The sequence below is a fragment of the Ursus maritimus genome, unplaced genomic scaffold, assembly GCF_017311325.1.
Source record: "Ursus maritimus isolate PB19 unplaced genomic scaffold, ASM1731132v1 scaffold_32, whole genome shotgun sequence".
Lineage (NCBI taxonomy): Eukaryota > Metazoa > Chordata > Mammalia > Carnivora > Ursidae > Ursus > Ursus maritimus.
This window is the reverse complement of record NW_024425786.1, coordinates 11,140,048-11,165,111: the sequence shown is the minus strand read 5'-3', so window position 1 is coordinate 11,165,111 and position 25,064 is coordinate 11,140,048. Positions and strand designations below refer to the sequence as shown.

Sequence of the window (25,064 nt, the reverse complement as noted above, 5' to 3'; positions counted from 1 at the left end):
GTGTAGAGATTATGTGAAAAAAATCTTTAAACAAAACCAAACCAAACAAAATAACATTAAAGAAATAAAATAATACATGTTCATGATAGGGATTTTTGAAAACCCAAATATTAGGATAATGTGTAATTTTACCATCAAGGGATGGGTTTATTTCCGTCTTTTTCCTATATGCACGCACGCACACACACAGACACACGTCACAAAATCGACATCAGTGTTTAGACTGCGGATAGAATTGGTATGTATTGGGATCCTTCAGTCTCTGTGCTTCATCTATTTGAATTTTCAGTCTCTTACAGGCTTCATTTAAATGATTTTGTTTGAGTAATTAACTAACTACTATGGAACTCAGGTCTGAGATGACCAGAGTTCAGACCTGCTGAAGGGTGAGGCACCTCAATTTTGGCATCCTGCTTGCTCTTTTTAACATTATGTGATGAAAACTATCCCCATCAGTAAATGTTCTTGACCTGCCATTTAAACAGCTAAACGGCTCTATAGTAGTCCCTGTTTGGGATATACCAATAATTAGCCTACTGCTGGATATTTATATTTTCCCCCCAATGAAACCGGTTACAAATGATAATGTCTCTGTAATTTTGGCCTGAATTTCTATTCCCTGAGGATGGATTCCTAAAAGGTAATCTCATCTCCCCGAGGTCTTTATGCAAGCCTCATCTTAAGTGAGGCCCTTCTCGGTCATTCTACCTTGAAAAATGTGAACCTGCCCTCCCCACTCCACATTCCCTTTTCTTGCTTTATTTTTCTCCTTAGTGCCTCTCCCCATATGACACGCCACCATGGAGTATGTTATGCCCACTGTCTGTCGTCCCCGCTAGAACACAGGACGGACCCTGGGACAAGGAATTCAGGTGACTCTGCTCAGGGTTTTGTCCCCAGCGTGCAGGGCAGTGTTGGCCCATACAAGGTACTCAGGTACTCAGGAGTACTCTTTTCCCAAATGAATCCAGGCAATTGGCCTATTATCACCCAGTTGCTTTTCTGAAAACTTCTGAAGCTTCCTCCAGCTCGGCAAAACAAAGACTGCCTGATTCTCTCTACTCTCAACACTACTGGGTATCTTCGCTTTGAAAATCTTCAACAATGTGATGGGAGGAGAAGAAAATGTTAAACTGGCTTTTCTTGATTAGTTAATTTTTAAAAATTAAATCACCTGAATCTTTTCTCAGAATTTTATTCATATTCTTAGCCTACTCTTCTTGGGAAGTTTTATTAATTTTTTTTTAATTGAGGTGAAATTCACATAACATAAAATTAGTTTTAAAATGTATCACTCACAAATTTAAGCCCTTAAATTTGTGTGGAACCAGAAAAGGCCCCGAATCGCCAAGGAATTATTGAAAAGGAAAAACAAAGCTGGGGGCATCATGTTGCCGGATTTCAAGCTGTACTACAAAGCTGTGATCACAAAGACAGCATGGTACTGGCACAAAAACAGACACATAGACCAATGGAACAGAACAGAGAACTCAGAAATGGACCCTCGGCTCTTTGGGCAACTAATCTTTGACAAAGCAGGAAAAAACATCCAGTGGGAAACAAGACAGTCTCTTCAATAAATGGTGCTGGGAAAATTAGACAGCTACATGCAAAAGAATGAAACTTGACCACTCTCTCACACCATACACAAAGATAAACTCCAAATGGATGAAAGACCTCGACGTGAGACAGGAATCCATCAAAATCCTAGAGGAGAACATAGGCTGCAACCTCTTTGACATCGGCCACAGCAACTTCTTTCATGACACATCTCCAAAGGCAAGAGAAACAAAAGAAAAAATGAACTTGTGGGACTTAATCAAGTTAAAAAGCTTCTGTACAGCCAAGGAAACAGTCAAAAAAACTAAGAGGCAGCCCATGGAATGGGAGAAAATATTTGCAAATGACACTACAGATAAAAGATTAGTATCCAAGATCTACAAAGAGCTTCTCAAACTCAATACACGGGAAACAAATAATCAAATAAAAAAATGGGCAGAAGATATGAACAGACACTTTTCCAATGAAGACATACAAATGGCTAACAGACACATGAAAAAATGTTCAAAATCATTAGCCATCAGGGAAATTCAAATCAAAACCACACTAAGATACCACCTTACGCCAGTTAGAATGGCAAAAATAGACAAGGCAAGAAACAACAATTGTTGGAGAGGATGTGGAGAAAGGGGATCCCTCCTACATTGTTGGTGGGAATGCAGGTTGGTGCAGCCACTCTGGAAAACAGTGTGGAGGTCCCTTAAAAAGTTAAAAATTGAGCTACCCTATGATCCAGCCATTGCACTACTGGGTATTTACCCCAAAGATACAGACGTAGTGAAGAGAAGGGCCATATGCACCCCAATGTTCATAGCAGCAATGTCCACAATAGCTAGATCGGTAGGAGAAGAAAGGGAAGAAGGAAGGGGGGTAAACAGAAGGGGGAATGAACCATGAGAGACTGTGGACTCTGGGAAACAAACTGAGGGCTTCAGAGGGGAGGGGGGTGGGGGAATGGGATAGACCGGTGATGGGTAGTAAGGAGGACACGTATTGCATGGAGCACTGGATGTTATACGCAAGTAATGAATCATGGAACTTTCCATCAAAAACTAGGGATGTACTATATGGTGACTAACATAACATAATAAAAAATTATTATAAAAAAATAATGAAATGTATCACTCCATGGCATTCTGTACATGCACAGTGCTGTGTAACAATCACCTCTCTCTAGTCCCTAACATTTCAATCAGCCTGAAAGAAAACTCTATACCCACTAAGTGATCACTTTCGGGAAGTTTCGTGTTGATCTCTTTGATTAGGAGAAGCTCATGAGAAATTAAAGAGAACAGTCTTTTTCAGATTGGTGGTTAATATTTCCCTTAGCTTATTGTTTAACTTAAAAACTCTGAAGTATTTATATACACAATTTAAACTTATAACAAGTTGTGATTTTCCAACAAGATTTTTAGTCCTTCTTGAAGATCAGATTTTCACTTACTTGTTCTCTAAGTTTATGGTTTTCTTTCATTCCTTTTTCTTTTTGTTTTATATTTAGCTTTTAAATTTATTTTTATAATTTATTTTAGAATAAGATTATTGATTTTCTGACAGGATCACTTTAAAGATAAAAGGTGATTGTTTATTTAATTAAAAAAAATTTTTTTAAAGATTTTATTTATTTATTCGACAGAGAGAGACAGGCAGCAAGAGAGGGAACACAAGCAGAGGAGTGGGAGAGGAAGAAGCAGGCTCCGAGCAGAGAAGCCTGATGTGGGGCTCGATCCCAGAATGCTGGGATCACGCCCTGAGCCAAAGGCAGACGCTTAACGACTGTGCCACCCGGGCGCCCCTAGTTCTTAAAATTTTTAAGAAAGATTTTTAAGTAATTTCTATACCCGATATGGGGCTTGAACCTATAACTCCGAAACAGAGGAGAGTCCCATGCTCTACCAACTAAGCCAGCCAGGTACCCCTATTTTGTTTTTGTGGCAAAATATATATAATGTAAATGGACCATTTTAGTCATTTCCAAGCGCATAATACTGTGGCATTAAGTATATTCAGACTGTTGTGCAACTATCACCACCATCCACTTCCCGACCATTTTCAGCTTCCCAAACAGAAGTGTCCACATGAAACACCAACTCCCCATATCTTCCTTCCTCAGCCCTTGGCATCACCACCATCCTATTTCCTGTCAAAGGATTATCTTTTGAGTAAAACAGTCCCAAATTGGATGAAAACCAACCTCGTTTTTAAATTTCGTGCCTCTGAATGAAGAAATTAAAAACGAACTTCTTCTCACTTGCTCTGTTCAATGTTGCTGTTTGTTTCTAGAAGCCCAAGATACTAGGCGAGGACAATTCCAGAACAGGGTGGCTCTCACGTACCTGGATAACATCCGCAGGCTTGTTTATGTGTTCTTTAAAGATCAAGATGGCGGGGGCATAGACATTGACATTGTACTGCCTCGTCATCTCCTCCGTCCCTCTCAAACCCACGTGCACGTATCCGAATGACAAGTAATCTTTGTATGCAAAAGCAGTCAACTGTTAGGGAGTCAGACAGAGGAAGAAATTAAATTGGTGGCGGGATCGCACAAACCAAGTGTGACCAGTTCACACCAGTGGTGGAGAGCAATGCTAGCTTGTATAGCCCCACTTGGGCTGCCGGACCTCTGTGCGCTTGGAGGAATTCCACGGTGTTCCACGCCCAAAAACTGTACCCACAAAGCTAAACACAGTTTTATTTTTTTTTCACAGATGGAGAAAAATATTCATTTTACTGAGATCTACGCTGGGCTGGAGGCATGGAGTGTTTGAGGAATCACCTCAATTACGGAAGATGGCAGTGACTGTGTCAGAGGTTAAGTGGGACACTTTCCTCTCCCGTCCCATGTCACAGCGCTAACCAGAGGGGTGCCGGAAGTGCTGTAGAGGGTGTCATTCAGAGGGCGGGTCTGGGAATCACGCAGTCACCACAGGGGTCGGTTATACAACCTCTTGACTGAGCTTCAGTGTCTTGGTCTATAAAACAGGGATGATATCTGTATCACGGGCTCTTCTGAAGATTCAACGCTACTATGTGTGTGGAATGCACTAGCACAGTAATGGCACCAGGAGGTGCTCAGTGTATGGTGTTATGGCAAATTTCTGGTCTTCAAACATTTCTCTTTGGATAAGCTCTTAGAAAAAGGACAAGCAGGCCACAAGTACCTTCCACCAAAAAAAGAGCAAACATTCCCCCAGCACATAATATACCTTGTACAGCAGTGGTACAACGGGCATCTGGTCAAACAGAAGGACATGGGGTTTATTCTCTTGCTGCCAGCCGGAGAGGAATCGGACGTAATTTTTATTTGTAACCTTAAATTGAAGAGAGGATGTCAGTTTCAGAATTCAATTCTCAACAACTGCATTATAATGTAGTCAGGAGACAATGAAACAAAATCAAGTACGTGTAAAAGATTGTTTCGTAGAGAATAAAAAATGCAGACCACTATTTTTTGTCTGTTTGACTAAAACGGTTTAAAAGAACAGTTACTGATTTCATATTTTCATGTGTTCCCAGTCTTACAGACTGAAATCACCATCTTTTCTGGAATAATTACTGAGCATGTTATAAAAAAAAATGAACTTCTGAATTATAGACATGCTTCTTAATCTATTAACCTGTGGAAAATAATGCCGTGATTACTCTTTTAAAGTGGCTTAGAAGAATAAGGGGGCCCCCTCAGTCTCTGTGTTACACAATTTCATTTATTACCACGTGAATTGCTACTTTTGTGCTTCTCTGTTTATGCCTTAAATGATCCTAAGAGAACATAAAAAAAAATGAATAAATTAAAATTCTACCTAGAAATTTTTCATAGTTAAAAAAGGTTTCTTTCCATTCTGCTTCCAGAATGATCTCCATTCAACCTCAATCTGATCATTTCACTCTCTGCTTACCCCCTTTAATGGCTCCAGCACCTGCAAGCCACGGCCCGAGTTCCTCACCAGGGCGGCCGGGCTCTCGGAGGCCCTGGCAGTGAGATTCCTGTAAACCCCTCTAGTCTTATGCTCTCCAGCTCACTAGTGACTACCTCATGCACAGCTGACTGCTTCATGTCCCAGACCTCTGTCCACCTGCAACTCATTCCCTACCTCTCTCTCCTCACCTGGCGAACTCAGTGCAGGGACTGTTTCTGCCAGGAAGCCTTTCCCAGCAATCCTGGACAGCCTCTCTGCAGATCAGATGGGAAATAATCACCCACTAGACTGGGAGCTCCTTGAAAAGTGTCCTCGACACTTACAGTATTCTCTAACAGACATTTCATAAATGTTTGAGGACCTATCCGGACAACCTACGATTGTTCTAGGAGCCTACCGTGCTCTCTGCCAGCTCCGACGAATATTTCTTCTGTAGATAATGATCCTGGTGGGTTAGTCTATGAATAGTGTGTGTGGAAATAGGATGGAATTGTTGGTATGTTCACTCTCCCTGGTATAGTTAAAGGAATGAATTGCTTAAAGCAAACAAGAATACTGTTCTGGTTCCTCTGATCCCTGATCTAAAATACTGGAGGAAAAATGCTTCTTAAGTATGAAAATCATAAACTATATGAGCTCTTTGTGCCTGGCTTCTCAGTGCAATTTTTGTTCGTGAAATTTATTCATACTTGCATTACTTGAAGCTCTGAAAGTTCCAAAAATATTTGACTTCATGGAATCTTGTGTTTTCCATAGATGTGATTGTTAAATATACAGCCGAATGTAACTTAATTTGAATCCTTTCATAAGACAAATACCTTCAAATGAACAAACTCACGAGTCAGAAAGAAATCCTTCATCCTATGTTGTGATCTAATTTTTTGTTTAGAAAATGAACGTCACTGTCATTCCAAGCTCAGATCCCCACCACCATGTAAAAATGCCCGGTGGTTACCAACAGGGAGGGATTCTCTCAGTCTTTCTACTTTGCTTCAATTTTCAGTCTCCTGCAGACTTCATTTAAAGGATTTCAGTTGAGTCATTAGTTAATTAACATACAGTCTTCCCTATTCAAAATGACACTCAGGTCTGAGATGACCACAGACAGAGTTCAGGGCCACTAGTGGTCCCAGGTACCTTGTAAACTACTGTTCCTCCAGGTACTTACTTTCTCCACCAAGTTCCCTGGAAGAAGACTGTCTACAAACTGTCGTAGGTTCTCGCGGACGACTGCATTATGGAAGAAGGAGATTTTCCCATTTATGATTCCCAGGATAGAGGGAGTGCTGTGCGCTCCCAGGTGATGGGCCAGGCGTCTCTCGTACCCAGCATGGACCACGCCAATTCCTACACCTGCAAAGTATGGAAGACCCACATGAGGCCTTTTTATGCCCCCGTGGTAGAGGAAGAAATGCTGATAAGTGGTTTTTTGGTGTGCAACTGAAGTCCTGACCTAGGAGGGGAGGATATCTTTCCTAATAGACTGATGAGCATTTTTTTCATTGCCGATATTCTAAGTTGGTTCAGCTTTTCTGCAGAATAATGTGGCATGACTTAAGAGCTACAAATCTTTGTATCTTTTGGTCCCTGTTATTTTGAATTTTGGGAGATGAGAAAATACTTCAAAAGAAAAGAAAGCAATCTGCTCACAGTGCTTCTATTCACAAGGAAAAAGACCTGTAAACAAGCCAAGGGTTCAACAACTCGGCAATCGTTAGAAAAATAACTATGATTTATTAACAGAAGTCAAATCTTCACACTCTTCAGAGCAATTCTCCCTTATATAAATTACTTTGTAGAGACAGATATTAGAAAGTGCACATTCTCAAAAGGAGGAAGAAATTAAGTTAAAGTCACATCCCATATAAACACTGTTAATATTTTGGTATCTGTACCTTTTCTGACACAAACGTGTGTGGACACACACACCTATATATAAAACAAAACAGGAGCATCTGATACTCATTTCACTTAATAGTTGAATAAGTTTCCTTGTTCCTTCCTTCAACCAATATATCTGGGGAGCCAGCTCCTCTCCCAAACACGGGAGGTATACGAAATATTCACAGCCAGCAAGGACCAGTCTTCTCTGGATGTCCAACAGACTTCTCCAGCTTAACATTTCCCAAACCCAACTCCTGCTCTCCTCCCCCAGGCCCATCCTACACAGGCCTCCCCTGGTCACTGGCGGGGCCCCTTCCTTCCTGTTACTTGGATGGAAGACCCGAATCATCTTCCACCTCTCGCCTCTCACACCCCACGTCCAATCTGTCAGCAAGTCCTGTTGGTTTCGTTTTCAAAATACGCCAGGAATCTGTTTGTCCCCACTTTCTTTAGATTCTCCTCTGAGTCACCATCTCTTCCCCGGTTGTGCAATATCCACCCAATGTTACTGTCTCTCCTGGTCTCCCTGTGGCCTGTTCTCAACATACTAGTCACGCTGTCTCCTCTAACGTGCGCACACACACACACACACACACACACACACGGATCATGGCACTTCTCTGCCCAAACCCTGCAAAGACTTCCCATTTCACTCAGAATAAAAGCTGATCGACACAAAGGCCAAGAAGGTCCTTTGTGATTTGGTCCCTGGCCCCCGCTGCCCTCCCTCTCCTCCTTGTCCTACTCACCTTGTTCCAGCACCCAGCATCCTTCTCTTCCTTAAACCCACTGGCACGTTCCTGCCTCAGGGCCTTGGCACTGGCTGCTCCTTCTGCCTGGAGTGTGCGCCTCCCCTGACATCTGCATAGCTGAGTCCCTCCTTTGCCAACTGCAAGTCCTCAATTAGGGCCACCTGGCTACCATGTTTGAAACCATACTCCCCACACTCGGGATCCCCCTCAATCTGCTTACTTTCCCTTTTTCCATAGCACTTCGCACCTCCTAACACATCACACGCTTTGCTTTTTTCTGTCTGTCTGCCCCTGCTAGGATGAGTTCACAGATGCATCCCAAACCCCAGACCAGAGCGTGGCACACAGCGGGAGCTCACGGAAACCCGGCCATCAGTCTGTTTGAATACTGAAGCTGCTTTTGGCCTTCACTATTACAAGTAATATTTTGATGGGCATCCTTGTATATCTTTGTGTACACATCTTTGTGCACGTGTGTGATTTCCTAATCAAATTCCAAAAATGGGATTGCTGGATAAATAGGCAGGGATCACAAGCTTCATGCATTACAACTGTTAAGGAGACGAAACAAATCTATCTGCAGGGCACCTGACTATAACCCCTGGCGTATCTCAAGGGCAGGTAAGGAGGAACCTTGGATGTCATGCAGTCCACCCCCTCATGTTACAGAAAAACAGCGAGCTTCGGAGAGATGACGGGATCCCAGTTCGCAGAGCTGACAGCACTTAGAACCAGAATCCAAGCTGGATATTCCAGAGCCAAGTCTAGTACATGACATCACACCATACTACAGGCATTAGATAACTGTGGGATAGCATCAATGAACGCGAGTCCGTGTGAGCAGAAGAAAGAACAAGAATGTAGGAGGCACGTACACTGAGAGATTTGGTTTTATGTAGTGAGAAGAGACATCACTTAGGAACATCAAGTGGCCACGCAGCCAAGGCCCAAGGGCGGAATGAGCATGTCTAGAACCCTTTCTAAGTGAGGCAGGATGGCTAGAGCTTTACCGACAGCATCACTTTGCATACTCCCCAACATCCCGAGCGGTCAGTGCTGTTACCTTCATGTTCCCAGTGCCTGGGAGCCAAGGACAACTGAGCCGGCACCACAGGCGGCATGCAGTGGAACCAGGATCTGAACCCAGGCCCATCTGAGCGTGAAGCCTGGCTCCGTCCTGGCTTGGAAGACTGACCGCTTCCACCCTAGGTTCTAAATACCGGAGGGATCAATTTCTTAGAGACTGACTCACCCTACATGATCTTACACAGAGCAGATGCCAATTTATTATCCGATCCCAGGGAGTACACCTTTCTAGTAACTGCGCCATTCAGGCTGCACTCTGCCAGGTTTCAGGACACACACGGACCAGAATTAGTAATCAGAAAGGTGGCCGGTGGGCCTGGAGTCGGGACGAGAGATGCAGGCAGCCCTGGAGAGCAAAGGGAAACTGAGAAGCTCTTCTGTGCTTGCTGTTCACTCTACTCTTCCCCCAGATATCCCTGGGGCTCACTGTCACACCCCCAGTGGGCTGCCCCCTCAGCCAGGCCCTCCTGGTGTCAGCCTGTAACCTCATCCTGGCATTCTCTGGTACCCGCCCCTTGCCAGGCTAGAGCGCCCTCGACGGGCTCTGTGGTTTACTTACGGTATGTATTCACTAGAACAGATGCTCTGGGAGTGCGGGGAGTTCTGCTTATTTTGTTTACTGCTGCATCCCTAACATCTACAACAGTCAGGCACTCAGTTGTGTGTGTGTGTGTGTGTGTGTGTGTGTGTGTGTGTGTGTGTGTTTTAAGATTTTATTTGTCAGAGAGAGGGAGCAAGAACGAGAGCGAGCAAGAGAGCATGAGCAGGGGAAGGGGCAGAGGAAGAGGGAGAAGTAGGCTCCTCACTGAGCAAGGAGCCCGATGTGGGGCTCGATCCCCGGACCCCGGCATCATGACCTGAGCTGAAGGCAGATGCTTAACCAACTGAGCCAGCCGGCCGTCCCAGGGCACTCAGTTTTTAAAAAACAAACCAATGAATTAAAAATCGTATTGACAATCAGTCAGATCCAGATTCAAGCCCAGCTCTGCTCCCCATCAGCTGTGTAACTTCAGGCAAGTCATTTCACCTCTCTGTGTCCGTTTCCTCATTTGTAAAATGGAGTTAAGTTGTTCTGTTGGGACTAAATCACACAACATAAAACAGAACGTAACCCCCGAGCCTGGAATACAGTAGGTGCCTAATTACAACTGTAATTATTAAGTATTATTTCACCCAGACCATGGTGAAGCCTGAGATTGTGTCTGTGGGGGTGGGATCTCCGCCTCGCGGAGCCGGCATCCTCCGGCAGAGTGGGTTACACACGGCAAACCCTTGCTGTCTCTGCCGGCCTCCCCCCACCTCTCCTGCCCTCCCATCAGTACGGCTGCTTTCCTGGTTAGAACAGAATGCAAGTGGTCAGGCTTCGTTTCTTTCACTTAAATTACCGTCGAGTCCTTACATACATCCCCTTCGTTAAACGTGTTTCCAAATCTGTAAAGGCCATTTTCTTGGATCATTTCTACAAAGGACTTTGCTTGTTACTATCGTAATCCCACTTCTAAATTCTGGAGGAATTTTACCTCTCTTCTATAGGTTAACTAGCATATGGATTAGAATAGAATAAAGAATGATAAATATTTGGTGTTTCGATTGGTGGTATTTTCCCTCCTGAGAAGATATTTAGTAAGAATTCAGATCCAGGGGTGCCTGGGTGGCTCAGTTGGTTAAGCGTCTGCCTTTGGCTCAAGTCATGATCCCAGAGTTCTGGGATCGAGCCCTGCATCAGGCTCTGTGTTCAGCACGAAATCTGCTTCTCCCTCTCCTTCTGCCCCTCCCCACCACTGCTGCACACCCTCTCTCGCTCTTGAATAAATAAAATCTTTAAAAAAAAAAAAAAAGGAATTCAGAGCTAACCCTCCATGCGCCCCCAAGCTGGGGAGGAAGAGTGAGAAAAGCTGGCAGCACTGTTATCTCACAAGACTCCAGTTGGGAAATAACCCGTGATGGGTGGTGACTTGGGGTCTCTGACTCACAGAGAACAACACAGTCTCCGTTGTCTCCTCCTCTGCCTTCGAATTTTCTACACTTCAAAGGTCACGGTCCATAAAGCAAGCTCAGTTAGGCCAATAGCAAGTAAAACTATCCATGTTTTCTTATCTTGATTAGGCATAGCTTGGCTAGAGGACAGAGGGACATACCCCAGATCCAAACTAACATGAGTAGTGAACTTAAAAGAAAGGCAAAGCAGATGTGACCTTTTTCAGAAACATTTGATTTTGATTCGGATTGATGTTTCTGGCTAATCTGCAGATCCCGGGTAATTAAAAACACTACCACTTCCTCCTCTTTCTGAGGTTGTAAGAAGTCTTCCTTCTGCACGGTACTAAAATGCGTCCACGCCGCGCCTGTTTTGAGGTGCCAATTGTATTCACTTCCATCACGTGATCCTAAACGTGTATCGTAACTTTTAGGGAAATTCTTTCTTTTTCTCTTCTATTAATATAGATACATTTATTTTTTTTTAAAGATTTTATTTATTGGAGAGAGAGAGAGAGTGCAGGCACAAGCAGGGGGAGCAGAAGAAGGAGAGGGAGAAGCAGGCTCCCGGCTGAGCAGGGAGCCCAACGTGTGGCTCGATCCCAGGACCCTTGGATCACGACCTGAGCTGAATGCAGACAGTTAATCGACTGAGCCACCCAGGCGCCCCTAGACACACTCATCTTTATTTCAAGTTTTACATACGTCTTAAGGAATGGTACAAAGCCAACTGGAGGAATGGGCCACTGTCAAATCTGACTAAACACAAACCCATTAATAAAGAAATTATTAATAAAATAATGTGAAATGGAACAAAATTAAGGACACGGTGCTAAAGCAGATTTTTAAAAAATCAGTATCTAGGCAGACCCTTTTCCTAGACAGTATAACACTGTTACATACTTAACAATTCCTTAAAAGAGAGGAATTACTCCTTTTTTGAAATAAGAAGTCATGGGGCACCTGAGTGACTCAGTCGGTCAAGCACCTGACTCCCGGTTTCGGCTCAGGTCATGACCTCGGGGCCATGAGATTAAGCTCCGCGTCAGGCTCCACGCTCACCAAGGAGTCTGCATGAGGTTCTCTCTGCCTCTTCCCCTGCTCACGTTCTCCATCTCTCTCTAAAATAAATAAATCAATCTTTACAAAAAACAAATAAGAAGTCAGGGTGAATAATTCGCAGGATCATTCAAGCGGGGCTGCCCTAAAACGGTATTTGATCTTAAGACATGCAACCTGCTCGACACCCTGGTCGCCGTCTGTACCCCTCCTGCGGAGCACTCAGAGCACGGGGATGATGCACCCGTGTCTCCCGCCGGAGTCTGTGCAGCAAGGACCACGGGTCACTGATTCCTGAAGCCGTGGGGCATGGTGGTTAAGAGTGACCCCTAGAGTTACGCTCTTGGGTCTATATCCCAGCATTGCTACTTGTGGACAGTGTGACCTTGACTCGTTCCTTAACCTTCCTGGGTCTCGGTTTGCTCACCTGGAAAATAGGGATAAGAATAGTCTCTCCCTCGCTGAGTTGCTCTGGGGATACAGACAATCCTCACAAGGCACCTAGCAAAATGCCAAACAACCGAAAGGCTCACTAAAAATGACAACTTACACAATAATGTCTAACATAGTACCTGGTTCATCAAGAAGACAGTGTGGAATGGGAACACGAATTCTTTCTCATCCTCCGCTTACTCCTGAGCGCTCTGTGACTCTGTAACTGCAGATGTGATTCTGTACTTGCAAATGTACAAGGTACATGTTTTCTAGGTACGTATTTTCTCTTCTGCTCAACAGTAAGCTCCTCGAGGTCGAAGGCGGCGCTGACGACCCCGGTCCTCCTCCCCAGGGTGGCTGTCCAGGCACGTGGGCTGCGTCTGTACGCTAGCTGTTACCACACTGCGTGGCTGCGGACTCCACCTAACCAGCTGCCACATGTCTCCCCGGTTGAACTGTTCTATTTCATCCATTCAGGGCAATCCAGGCCCTTTACGTTATTCTGAGACAAGGTCCAAGTTTCCCCAGACCCCTCAGCTGATCTTTAAGACGGTCTGCTCTTCCTGGTTTGTTTGGAATTTTTTTTTTTTTTTTTAGAGATTTTAAGTAATCTCTACACAAAACATGGGGCTCCAACTCACATCCCTGAGATCAAGAGTCCCCCTGCTCCACTGACTGAGCCCACCTGATGCCTTAGTCTGCTCTTCCTATTAACTCAGAGTAGAAACATTTTTGGCACGGGGTGTCCTGGTGGCTCAGTCGGTGAAGCGTCTGCCTTCGGCTCAGGTCATGATTCCGGAGTCCTGGGATCGAGTCCTGCATGGGACTCCCTGCTCAGCGGGGAGTCTGTGTCTCCCTCTCCGTCTGCCACTCCCCCTGCTCGTGCTCTCTCTCTCTCTCAAATAAACGTTAAAAAAAAAAAAAAAAAAAGAAACATTTTTGGCAGTATCTGCCTTAAAGGGTAGTGCTGCCTCACGGGACAGGGAAATGGCCACGGATCCTGTAAGGATCTCATCGCGCTGCCACCCAACTGTAACCAAGTGGAGCCTGGCTGTCAGGAATCTTCAACTAATCCAAATGTTCCGAAGAGGAAAATGGTTTATAAACCAAGTTAATCTAATACATTTGGTCAAACCTTCCAAGGAACTTCGGGGGTGCAGTGGGGGAATGGCCTGGACCCTCAGTAAATGTCACTTCTATGGATCTGAATTCAGCTTCTTCCATCCCTGTCACTTAGGTCCTGACCTACTACGATCAAACAGCATGACAACCTAAAAGTATAGCAAGATCTTCAATCGTCAAAGCTTTGAGGACATTAAAGGTGGTACAGCGTGGTGTGCAATGCACGGACTTAGGGCCCGACTACTGGGGTCCAAATCCCAGCTTTGCCAAACACCAGCAGTGGGACCCTGACAAGGTCCCCAAAATGAGCTACGTGTCTGTGAAAGAGGGATGACAACAGCGCCTGCCTTACATGGCTGTTGTCTAATATGAGTTGATACAATTGTGCTTGGCGTATGGTAAATTCTCCATAAATATGAGCTCGTGTTACTATTTTCATGTCATCATGTGCAGTACGTCCAAACGTAGTTACCATTTAGAACAAGTTCTCAAATCCAGCTCTGCCCTGCGTCCCCTGCCCATCCACTGGCTCAAGTCAGAATGCAGAGTCAATCTTGACCCCCTCTCTCCTTTTCCCCCATTCCTCACATTCAGATGGTCCCTCCAGAATTCCACGAGCCTACCTCTCAAATATCTTGTCCACCTCCCTGTTCCTTCTGTCCTCATCTGGGCCAGTGGTTGCTGTCTTGCCAGGGCCGGTGACCTCCCTGCTCCTCTGCTTACCTTCTTCAATCTGTCCTTCAAGAGGCTCCAACAGCTTTCTAAAGTGTAGATGCAATTAAATCAGGCCTCCATGTAACAATTCTTCTTGGCTTTATTACATACTGTAAAATAAAGTCCAGCTTCTGGAGCCTGAACGTTAAAGCTTCTTACTACCTGGTCCTAGCACGCTCTTCCTGCTTCCTCCCCCTCAGCTACGCCCCGAGTCACACCCTGCCTGTCCTGTGGACGCTCTTCGTTTCTCTGGCTGCCGTGTTCCCTCTGCCTGTAATGTTCCTCCTAGGTTTCCTGCCCATCCAACTTCTAACTACCTTGCAAGACTTAGCTACACGTAAGTCGAAACTTGGTGCCTGCTAGCCAGTGAGCTGAAGAAAGGAGACTCACGTATTTGCGAACGATTTTAAAACATTTATAAAACAGGTGTTTTAAAAATTTTTACTTTGGTAAACCAGAAAACCTAGTTCATCAGAAGTTCCCTAAGGCTCATTTTATGTTTGTGTTTAATATATATCAGGCACTTATTAGATACTTTTCTCATTTAAACTTTGTATCAGTCCTGTTGGTTTGACATTATCACATCCATTTTAGAGATGCAGAAACTTGTGTTAAGTAATTCATCCAAGGACACAGAGATAGTAAACGAGAGAGCTCCGATCTGAACACTGGTCTGCCTGACTCCAACGCCCAGGGATGGGACACAGGTCACCACCGTGCTTCGCTCCCTCACTGTTCACCCGGCGTGTTTAAAACAGACTGCTGGCTCTGACCTGACTTTGGCGCAAACGCACTGCCGTCCTAACTTCTGCAGCGGTTTAACGTTCTGCTATTGGGTCTGAATGTCGGCTCCTAGAAGAACGAGGGTAAATAGTTACCAGTATACCACCTAGTGGGGCATCGAAGGCAATTACGCTTTTTGACGAAGAAGCTGTTCAACCCAGGGGCTTCCAGCTGATCTCAACCTCTCGTGTACTCATTATGCACCACCAGCATGCATCTGCTGGCTGCCCACCACATGTATGGCACTGTGCTAAACTTAGTTCCTCATCTTCTTCCAAGAACGTCTTTACTCAATGTCACAATAGCATTTCAGCAAACTGGAGTGCTTCTGAACCAGAGGCTGAAAATTTCTGCTTTAGGATAAATGAACTGATGGTTTTCATTGGTACGTTCTCTGCAGAGAAATCTAGGCCCTTGGCCCCTGTGACTAAACGAACTGATGGTTTTCATTGGTACGTTCTCTGCAGAGAAATCCAGGCCCTTGGCCCCTATGACTGAGTTTGGCCTTTCTTAGTTACTCAAGAATAGGTCTGCTAATGCCTATAAAACACAACACACACACCCACAACTCAGTAATTCCAACTTTAAAGAGTCATTAAAATAAACACCCTGTCTAGATCACCGGCATCTTCCTGGCACTAAGTGGTAACTGGGAACATCGGAACGGCTAATTCTGTGATCCAGAGCGGTAACCCATGACCATGAGAGACAGAACTGTGCCCCTCTGCCCAAATCCGTATGTTGAAGTCCTAACCCCCAGTACCTCAGTATGTGGCTGTATTTAGAGACAGGGCCTTTAAGGAAGTAATTAAATTAAAATGAGGTCTTTAGGGTGGGCCCTAATCCACTAGGACTGGTGTCCTTGGAAGAAGAGATTAGGACGCAGAAAGAGAGAGAGAGACACCAGAAACGTGCACAGACACACGACCATGTGGACATGCAGGGAGAAGGCGGCCATCCGCAAGCCGAGGAGAGAGGCCTCCGGAAAAACCCAAACCTGCCAGCACCTTGACCTTGGACTTCTAACCTTGAGGACTGTGAGGAAATACGCTTCTGCTGTTTTGTGGTATTTTCTTATGGCAGCTCGAGCAAATTCAGTCGCAGAATGAAATCACAGATACTACTGAGAACAATCCGAGGATCCCACCAGCATCAAAATTGACGCCTGAGGGCTGCTTTGTTCAACCAATAATTTTAAAACTTCTCCTATGTAGGAGGCCCCCAACTAATGTTAGGAAACTATACCGATGAGGCTTCAAATTCGTAGTACAAAATGAGAGTGGCTGACACATTTCTTCCTCTGAAAATGTGTCCTTGGGAAACCCCAGTCACCATGAACTTGGGACGAGAAATCTCACTGTTTCTTCTCCCCAAGGGCCCATAACATTCAAGATACAAACGTTACCTTCTTCTGTACAGACAGCTTCCAGCAAATACAATGATCTTACCCAATCCTTCCAGCTCCTGAACTACCTCTTTCCAAACAGGCTCGATGTGGATGCAGCTGAAGCACCAATCTGAGGTGATCTTGATGAGGTAGGGTCTCTTGAAGCTATCTGGAACCACTTCATTCACGTAGTGTGAGAAGTGCAATAAATACTTCTCATCAATGGAGTCCCGCCGCTCAGAGTTAAAAGGGAAGTGAAAAAAGGATTCATCGAAGTAAAAATTCTCATGGAAATGGCGGAAGCGATACTCCCGCTGTTGCTGCTGCTTCTGGTAGCCCTGGTTCTCTCCGGCATCTCCGTAGTGATCATAATTGGATCTCTTTTCTTCATTGGAAAGAATCTATAAGGCAAGAAAAAAATAGGAAATCTATGAAACAGAAAAAGTTTCACCCATGGGGCGCCTGGGTGGCACAGCGGTTAAGCGTCTGCCTTCGGCTCAGGGCGTGATCCCGGCGTTATGGGATCGAGCCCCACATCAGGCTCTTCTGCTGGGAGCCTGCTTCTTCCTCTCCCACTCCCCCTGCTTGTGTTCCCTCTCTCGCTGGCTGTCTCTCTCTCTGTCGAATAAATAAAAAATATTAAAAAAAAAAAAAGAAAAAGTTTCACCCAAAAGGCTATCCTGTGAGCACCACGGAAGACACAGGAAGAAAAGAAATGTAAAGCTACGACAGGGTTAGAGATTCTTCAACATACCAGGAAACTCCTCTCTCAATAGGAATGTTCAATATTTCAAGACCAAAAGACTTCGGTCCTTCAGATCTCGTGTTCATCTTGGCTTTAGAGATTCTGAGTTATTACAGTACTCGACGCATCAGTAAAACAAGTAAAACTTAACATAACGTTGACCACAAAAAACTGAGTAGGTCATACCACTTCAGTTGGAATAACTCAAACCAAGATATGAGAAGCTATGAACACCAAAAAGTAGCCACAGAACTGAGTTCAGTGTCTTGTACGTTAGTTCTGTTTTACTTAGAAATAACTCTGAAGTCTAAAATTCGAGAAGCTATCTTCGGTGATGCGCCATTCTAAAGCCAAGCACTGTCTCTCAAAGAGCATTACCCTGCACCGATCAGGAAGCCACGGATTCATCTTTCCTGCACATTCTAGACCAAGCTACTTAAGCGGACATGTTGGAAAATTGTTGAAAATCTTGTGTTTCTATGTACTTGTAACCTTGTGCCGCTTTAATAAATACAGGCACATCGGTCTTTCTTTAATATAAGTTCTAGTATATATGCTGTCGAGGTGAGCACGTGATAAAAGTTTGTACAAAAGAAATAGAGGCCTCCATGTAGGAATTCTGAGAATTCTACAATTCCAATTAAAGCCTTTAAAATAGGCCAGTGTTTTTGGTTTTTTTTTTTTGTTTGTTTTGTTTTAAAGAGCTGAAGTATTCAGGCACCAATTTCAACATACTGGATGTGGCTAAACATGCTTTCTCTACCGTCATCTAGAAACTGGGTCAAGGGCATTGGGAGTGTGCCCCTCCTGAGAGGTCTTTACAAAACTGGCCACCTAAAGAGTATTTTATCAGAGCTAACGGATGCATCACAAGTTTGACACGGTACCTCATAAGCCTTGCTAATTTGGATGAACTTGTCTTCTGCTCCAGGATCCTTGTTTTTGTCAGGATGCCTGAAACACAAACGGGCAGGCAGTGAGCGTGGATTCAATGTTTTACACGCAATTAACATCTTGTACACACAGTTCACTACATCAGAGGCAAATGGAAGGCCGTTTTGTCAGAACGGTTTCTTAAAAATAAACGGCAGAAGCAATCAGTTGCTTCACATGACCGTGGTAATTAAGTGAAACTTTGAAGCAGGCTGTTTCTACCAAAAGCACTTCAGTGGGGCACATCCTCAAAGCACCAGGGAGTTCGGCAGCATCCCACTGAGGAAAGGTGTGCTATGTGCATGTCTTTACGTGGTTCCTGAACACTGCTGAAGCCGGTTCCAGGCTACTGTCACTGAGCCCTAAGAGCCGACCTCTCTTCCCAGGATGGCACCAATTCACCCCAACGTTGGAATGTGATCAAGGAAGGGATTTCTTCTGACAACTCAGGTAGACATAGGAAACAACTTTTCCGATACACCGTTTCGTGACAACCATGTTCCAAATAGCATTTGGCTGCTGATGTTCAAATGAGATTTCAGTTTCATTATTGCTCTGCTTATCCCTTTTTTGCCTAAGGTGGCCTTTTACCTGTAAATGGATAATGATTTCCAGGCCCCATGTTTTAAGAGATGAGAAAAATCTACAGTTCATGCAAAGTGATTTAAACTTCTGTTAGAACTGCTGTTTGCTATTATACACAGCTGGCAATTAACTGTATCCATTGGCGGTCATATGTTGTTCTGTAATCTGCCCGTGTTTATGCCAATTTCAGCTTTGGAGATTTTTAAAGTTCTGGAAGGTAGGGGCTAGGTTTTACTTCCTTAGGGTTGCCCAAGACCTAAATCAGTGTTTTATACCAACTGATTTTTCAATGTTCTTTTGTTAAGAGATTCTATTACAGAGCGTATTCTTTACGTAATCACTTCTGTAACTTTTCGTAAATTTCCTCTAGGTAAAGGTTCAGGAAAGAGAAACAATTCACTGGGAAGCAAATGACTACTAAAAACAGCACCAAGTACATTGGAATAAAGAAAATTTATAACTTGATCAACTTATTCTGGCAGGAACATGTTTGAATGAATTATACCACATATTCTGATTTCTCTAAAAATAAACTGCAAATGGCCGGCTGTTGAATTTAAACACCATTCCTCCCTTAACTGTTTAGTTCTTATTATGGATATTAGTGGGGGGAAAAAAATCTCAGCTGGGTATAATGAAAATAGTATGACTTGGGGAAATAAGATGGTGGTTCCGAAGCATGTTTCTGGATGAAAAAAAAAAGTGTTTTAAATATTCAAACTTAGGCTAAAGGCTGAAAAAAGAAAAATGATGCAATCACACAAATGAAGATTTAACATACAGAATGTAGTAGGGGAAGGAGGATTGGAAGGGGCTTTTGAGGAGACCGAACCAAGGACAGGGCTGTGAGGGCGGCTGGGTTAGAACCACAGATCCTGACGCAGACAAAACCAAGGCCAGAGAACAGGGAGGAAACCTCAAGACAGTTTCAGGTTATAAGGAATATTTTCCTAATTGCAGGACGCTACCATGAGGTGGGAAACATGTAGAAAAGGATAAATCCAGCTCTAGGAAAGAACCCAATACTACTTTCGGTGTGTAGGAAACATGTCACCAGCCGCAATACGATACACGGCCTTTAAATGTGGAAGTGAAGAAAATACTGTACTTGGTATCTACTGGCTGTAGGAAAAGTAACACAGAAAAGTCATAGACAAATCGTTTTACTGTTCCAGTGACTGACCACGTTATACCCATTTGCTTCCAATCAAATTTTAGGACACCTTATTCTTGGGGTGTGAGGGTGTTTATTCTGCCAATGTAGATGATAAAAGAAAAGCACCTATATTAAAACTTAATTATTAGGAGAGAAATACAGTTTTCCTGAGAGGAAAAAGTGACTTGAAATGGTTTCACCAAGGAAGGGGAAAGCTCTTGAGAAGCTTAAGAGACGTGACTTCGGAGTAAAACCTAGCAGAGGAGAGTTACAAATCCAATTCAATGATTAACCGCTTCCCCTTCCCCCAGCTGCTGTTCATACCGAAAAGTCAGACTGGGAAGCACGGCTATTTTCAGTGCGTACGAAGCCATCATGAAATGAAACCAACGATTTTACGGCTAAAACACTGCCATAGCCAAAACAGCAACAAGGAATAACATGGTGAAAATACAAAGGTGAAGTAAAATTTTAGACTTTCCCTGGATGATACTCTCTATATTTCTAAGGTGATGAATGACTCCTAGAGAGAATCTAATTAAGGAAGAGAAGCATATGACTCATTTAATTAATAGCATAACACCCTTTTCAGCTCTGGAAGACAGAAAAGTCAAACCTGTACATTTTAATAGATCCCACATACTCAAACGATCATTCCTGCTTTTAAAATGTTGCCAAAGTCCAGTACCCTGTCCAAAAGAATGTTGCTATCTTATGAATTTATTGCAGATTTGTGTATTTTGCTTTAAATATAGAGGCAAGAGTTTGAAACGATGCGGAAAGCAATTTTGCTGTAAAGAGAGTCCCTGGAAAGAGGCCACACATAATCAGATTGTGTTTTTAGTATAGAATGCTGGATTCTCTGTGATTGCAGTTTGGTTTAAAATATTTACATATTCAAAACATTATATTTTAAACTATCTTTTACCTTTATTGCAACCAGTTTAAAGCTAAGCTACATCTTTCACTGAAGAATAATGGTGTCAGGCAGAGTCATGCACGGCCTGCAATGTCATCTGCATGTGGCAGCTCTGCTCCTGCAAACTTCCTGCCCGCCCCAACGCTAACCCACTCACTCTAACATCTGCTCAGACGGGTAAGTGATTAAAAAGTAAAAAAAGCAATAAACTACGTATGGGCGCAGAAGGTCAAGCTATGGAGCCCAGCGGTAATAAAGACTTAATAACAGTAAGCCTAGATTTCCCCATAGGTAAAAGAGGGACAGCATATCTCCCTCATAGGGTAATTATAAGGTTTAAATAAGATAAAAAGCATAGAACCTGGAGCCGAGCACGCAGTAGGTGCACGATGATCGTTCCCATCCCAAACCTGCTTTTATTATCTATGATTGGCTCCCCCAGCTTCTAGTCACCTGTGCCCTTCCCATCCTTTCTCCTCCTGCTGCCGCTCTCCTCCAGCTATGTGATCCAGAAACTTCTACTTCTTTGGCACGTCCAGAGCATTGGTGGAAAAAACTGATGACGTCTGTCCGTAAGTTTTAAATTTATTGCTATCCTAATTCACAAACCCCTGTATACTCTTTAGCAAATACAAAACCTATCTAGATAAAGTTATGATTTTTTCTATAGGATGATTTTTAAGAGTAACGCACTCAGTTCCTGAACATTGTAAAATCGAGGGCAAAAAGCTCTTACTATAAATTTTCTTGAAAGCTTAAAACCAATAATTTCAAATATAGGATTGGAGGGTGTTCCCTTCAGCAATGACACTCATAAAGAGCTACTTTGGGAATAACACATCATGGGGATAGTTAACTGATCCACGGTCGATTACATACACATTTTAAAACTAAAGCTCCCTTCTACTTTAACAGTAAATACACTAGTGGCATCTAGGGTAATCCTTTAGGCCAAAGAATTCTTAAAAGGGGGTTTCACAGCAACACAGGCTTTGGATCTCATCACTAAAAATTATAGGATAACATGAACATTAGTTCTCCCCAATAAAATATTTTAGACAGGTATATGTTTATTGAACATAGAAACAGAGACAGATAAAAGCTAACCATAATTTAGGCTTCATTCCCCTGCTAAAACTGCTTAGCTTATATTAAACTGCTATTTCTTTGTTTCACCTACCATTCCCGGGCGAGCTTCTTATAAGCCTTTTTAATATCAGCCTGACTGGCTGTTCGGCTGACCCCTAGGACTCTGTATGGGTCCAAATCCAACGCAGACAGAATTTGCAGGGTCACAACCAGAACTACCAAGAACTGCCAGGAAATGCTCAACTTTTTCACTTCCATTCCTCTTCCTTTCCAGAGCTGAAATGATTGAAGAGGCAATAAGTCTCAGCCGTAGAAACCTGGACAGTCTTGCTTTTTAGGTAAAGGGATAAGATATATAGATGAAAAACAAAACAAAACAAAAGCTATTTGGCAGGAAAAGTGTGAATCTGTTTGACCAAGTCTTTTAAAATCAACAATCTTGCTACTACTTTTGAGTATATCACACATAAGAACTATTATAGATGAAAAGATGAACAATAGGACTTAACAGCAACTTTCCAGACTCCTTGGATTAGAAAGGCTTTAGAAATGACTGAACATGAATGAGATGAAGAAATAATAAGCCAATGTGGGAAAACGTACATAGGAAAATCAAGGCAACTACATCTCAAAAACTCTGTTTCACTTATTCTGACAATAAGACTTCAAATTTAAAAATAGTGGCTTAAGAACACTTCACTGAGTACATGCTAAATAAATTCATGAGATCTTAAGATTTGCCAGGTGCAAAACTATGTAATTAAATAGTTGTGACATTCTTGGGGTTAAATAAGTACAAGTAGGAAAGTGAGATACTCTAAAAAAAAAAAAAAAACAACGGTTATGACATTGTGTACCCAATTCTATTCTTTCTCACCACACCCACTGGACCAAGAAAACAGGGATGATGCTCTTTAACCATGAGCATATGGGTATTATACATGGAGACCTCATGGTGAGAAAAATTTAGTTTTCCACGTGAAGGGAGATTAATGGCAAAGGCTGTAGACCAAGCAGGGTCTTCAAATGTCAAAAAATCCACGTCTGGTGAGTGTGGTAACTGAATTCACCGTGGGTTCAGAAATAACCCTGGTTGGTTCGTGAACAAGGTAGTGCTGTATTGCGAGGACATGTACAGTCCAGAATTTTGATCTTTGTGCTATCATATGGTGAGTTTTCAAGGGTCGTATTTATCTTGACTTCTCATGAATTACTAAAGTTTTAAGGTTCAAGTGTCTAATGTGACACCTTACTTAAGGAAGGCTAAGCTGTTAACAGCGGTGGATTTTGACAAGCAGAAGTCTAAATAGTGCCTGGGAGTGCTCACAAAATTGACTCATTTGATGGCCAATTTTTAGGACTGCATGCATGCTGAACAAAAATCCTAGAACAGGGGTGCCTGGGTGGCACAGCGGTTAAGCGTCTGCCTTCGGCTCAGGGCGTGATCCCAGCGTTCTGGGATCGAGCCCCACATCAGGCTCCTCCGCTATGAGCCTGCTTCTTCCTCTCCCACTCCCCCTGCTTGTGTTCCCTCTCTCGCTAGCTGTCTCTATCTCTGTCAAATAAATAAATAAAATCTTAAAAAAAAATCCTAGAACAAATCAGTTTCTTCCTTGTTAAGGCAACCTATAAGCTATTCTGCCCTATAAAACACGTACAGAGCGCTAAAACTCTGGACGGTGAGGTAGGTATTGGTTAAGCACACAGGCTCTGGAAACAGACTTATATTGGGATCTGTCCTCCACCACTTCATGACCTTGGGCAAGTTACTTAAACTTGCTAAGCCTCAGTGTCATTCATAAATGGAGACGAATAATACCACCTTGAAAGGATCAGCAAGGAAGTTAAATGTATGTAAAAGATTTACTGAACATAGGGTCAACAGTCAGAAAGTGATACTTATTATTTTTTCTATTACGCAGTGCAATCGCTGCCTTATTCCACCGTATCAGTCGCCTCCAGTGAGCAGCCCAAGAGGCGGGGGGCTGTGAAGTTCTTTGGCTGGCAGTCTCGAGCTCGGCTGTGCCGGCCTCGGGGCAAGAAACCACCTGCCCAACAGGTAGACTACCGCCCGCGGGCAGTATCCCCTGGTCCAGGCAGGGGCTCCAGGAGGCACGCTCCAGGTCTGAGCTCCCGCCGGAGGTCGCAACCCTTCAGGAGACGACCGCCTCCCCCGCCACCCACCGAGAGCCCTGGGCCGGGCCCTGTCGACTCCCGGTTTCCCCCGGGCCCGGGGGAACCCGGAACGAGGAGGAACTGACGGGAGATCCCCGAGTCTGCCCGGCCCCGCCGCATCCGCGGCTCCGCGCGTCACGCCGGGAAGGAGTTACCGGGAAAGGGCACCGGCCCAACCGGCTGCAGCGTCCGTGCTCCAGTTAGTCCGCCGGGCCGGGAGCCTCCGGTCCGCACCAGCGCTAGCCGGGACCTGGGGAGGGGAGAGGGGCGGGGACGAGCGGGAGGGGTCACGTGACACTTAAAGGCTCTCCTCACCGAAGGCGCGGACTGAACGGGTCGAGGACGTCTACTTTGCGAATCTGTTTTGACCCTTGCTACCCGCCGTCTGCGCGTGGACCTGGCGCGGTTGCCATAGGAACGAGGCGCGCTCCTTGGCTGGATCCAAAGGGATGATCGTGACCAAAGAGGCCAAAACGTGCCTCCTAGAGAGACGAAGTCGCGATGCATGATGGGATGCTCAAAAGACCTCCCCGATTCAGGGAGGAGTTTCCACTCCTGCCAGGAGATGGCCCTCGTCTAGTAACAGTTGCTAGGGTGGGGAAACAATCGCTGGTCCCTGTTCTGTTTCACCCTATTCATAGAAGCCTAGAGCGTCGGAGTTGGACGGGACCTTAGGGAGCCTTTCTAGTCCGACTTCACCTTATACTGATGGGGAGACTGAGGCCCAGAGAGGGGCAGGGACTTGCCCAAGGCCTAGTATCCAGGACTCCTAAACTTACTTACCAA

At 44.2% G+C, this 25,064-nt stretch overlaps 1 protein-coding gene across 4 annotated transcripts in view; it reads right to left on the bottom strand.

The window, feature by feature from the left end:
- Positions 1 to 25,036, bottom strand: part of DNAJC16 (DnaJ heat shock protein family (Hsp40) member C16) — a 40,260-nt gene extending 15,224 nt beyond the window's left edge. The window contains exons 1-7 of one of the 4 annotated variants that reach the window (XM_040645813.1): positions 24,594 to 25,036; positions 22,195 to 22,379; positions 18,309 to 18,375; positions 16,738 to 17,077; positions 6,646 to 6,830; positions 4,767 to 4,871; positions 3,897 to 4,055 (exon numbers count right to left, since the gene is read on the bottom strand). In XM_040645813.1, the coding sequence (XP_040501747.1) occupies positions 3,897 to 4,055; positions 4,767 to 4,871; positions 6,646 to 6,830; positions 16,738 to 17,077; positions 18,309 to 18,375; positions 22,195 to 22,379; positions 24,594 to 24,785 (1,233 nt within the window). In that variant the 5' untranslated portion in view covers positions 24,786 to 25,036. The other 3 variants (XM_040645816.1, XM_040645814.1, XM_040645817.1) reach the window with 3 other exon arrangements.
- Positions 25,037 to 25,064: the final 28 nt, after the last annotated feature.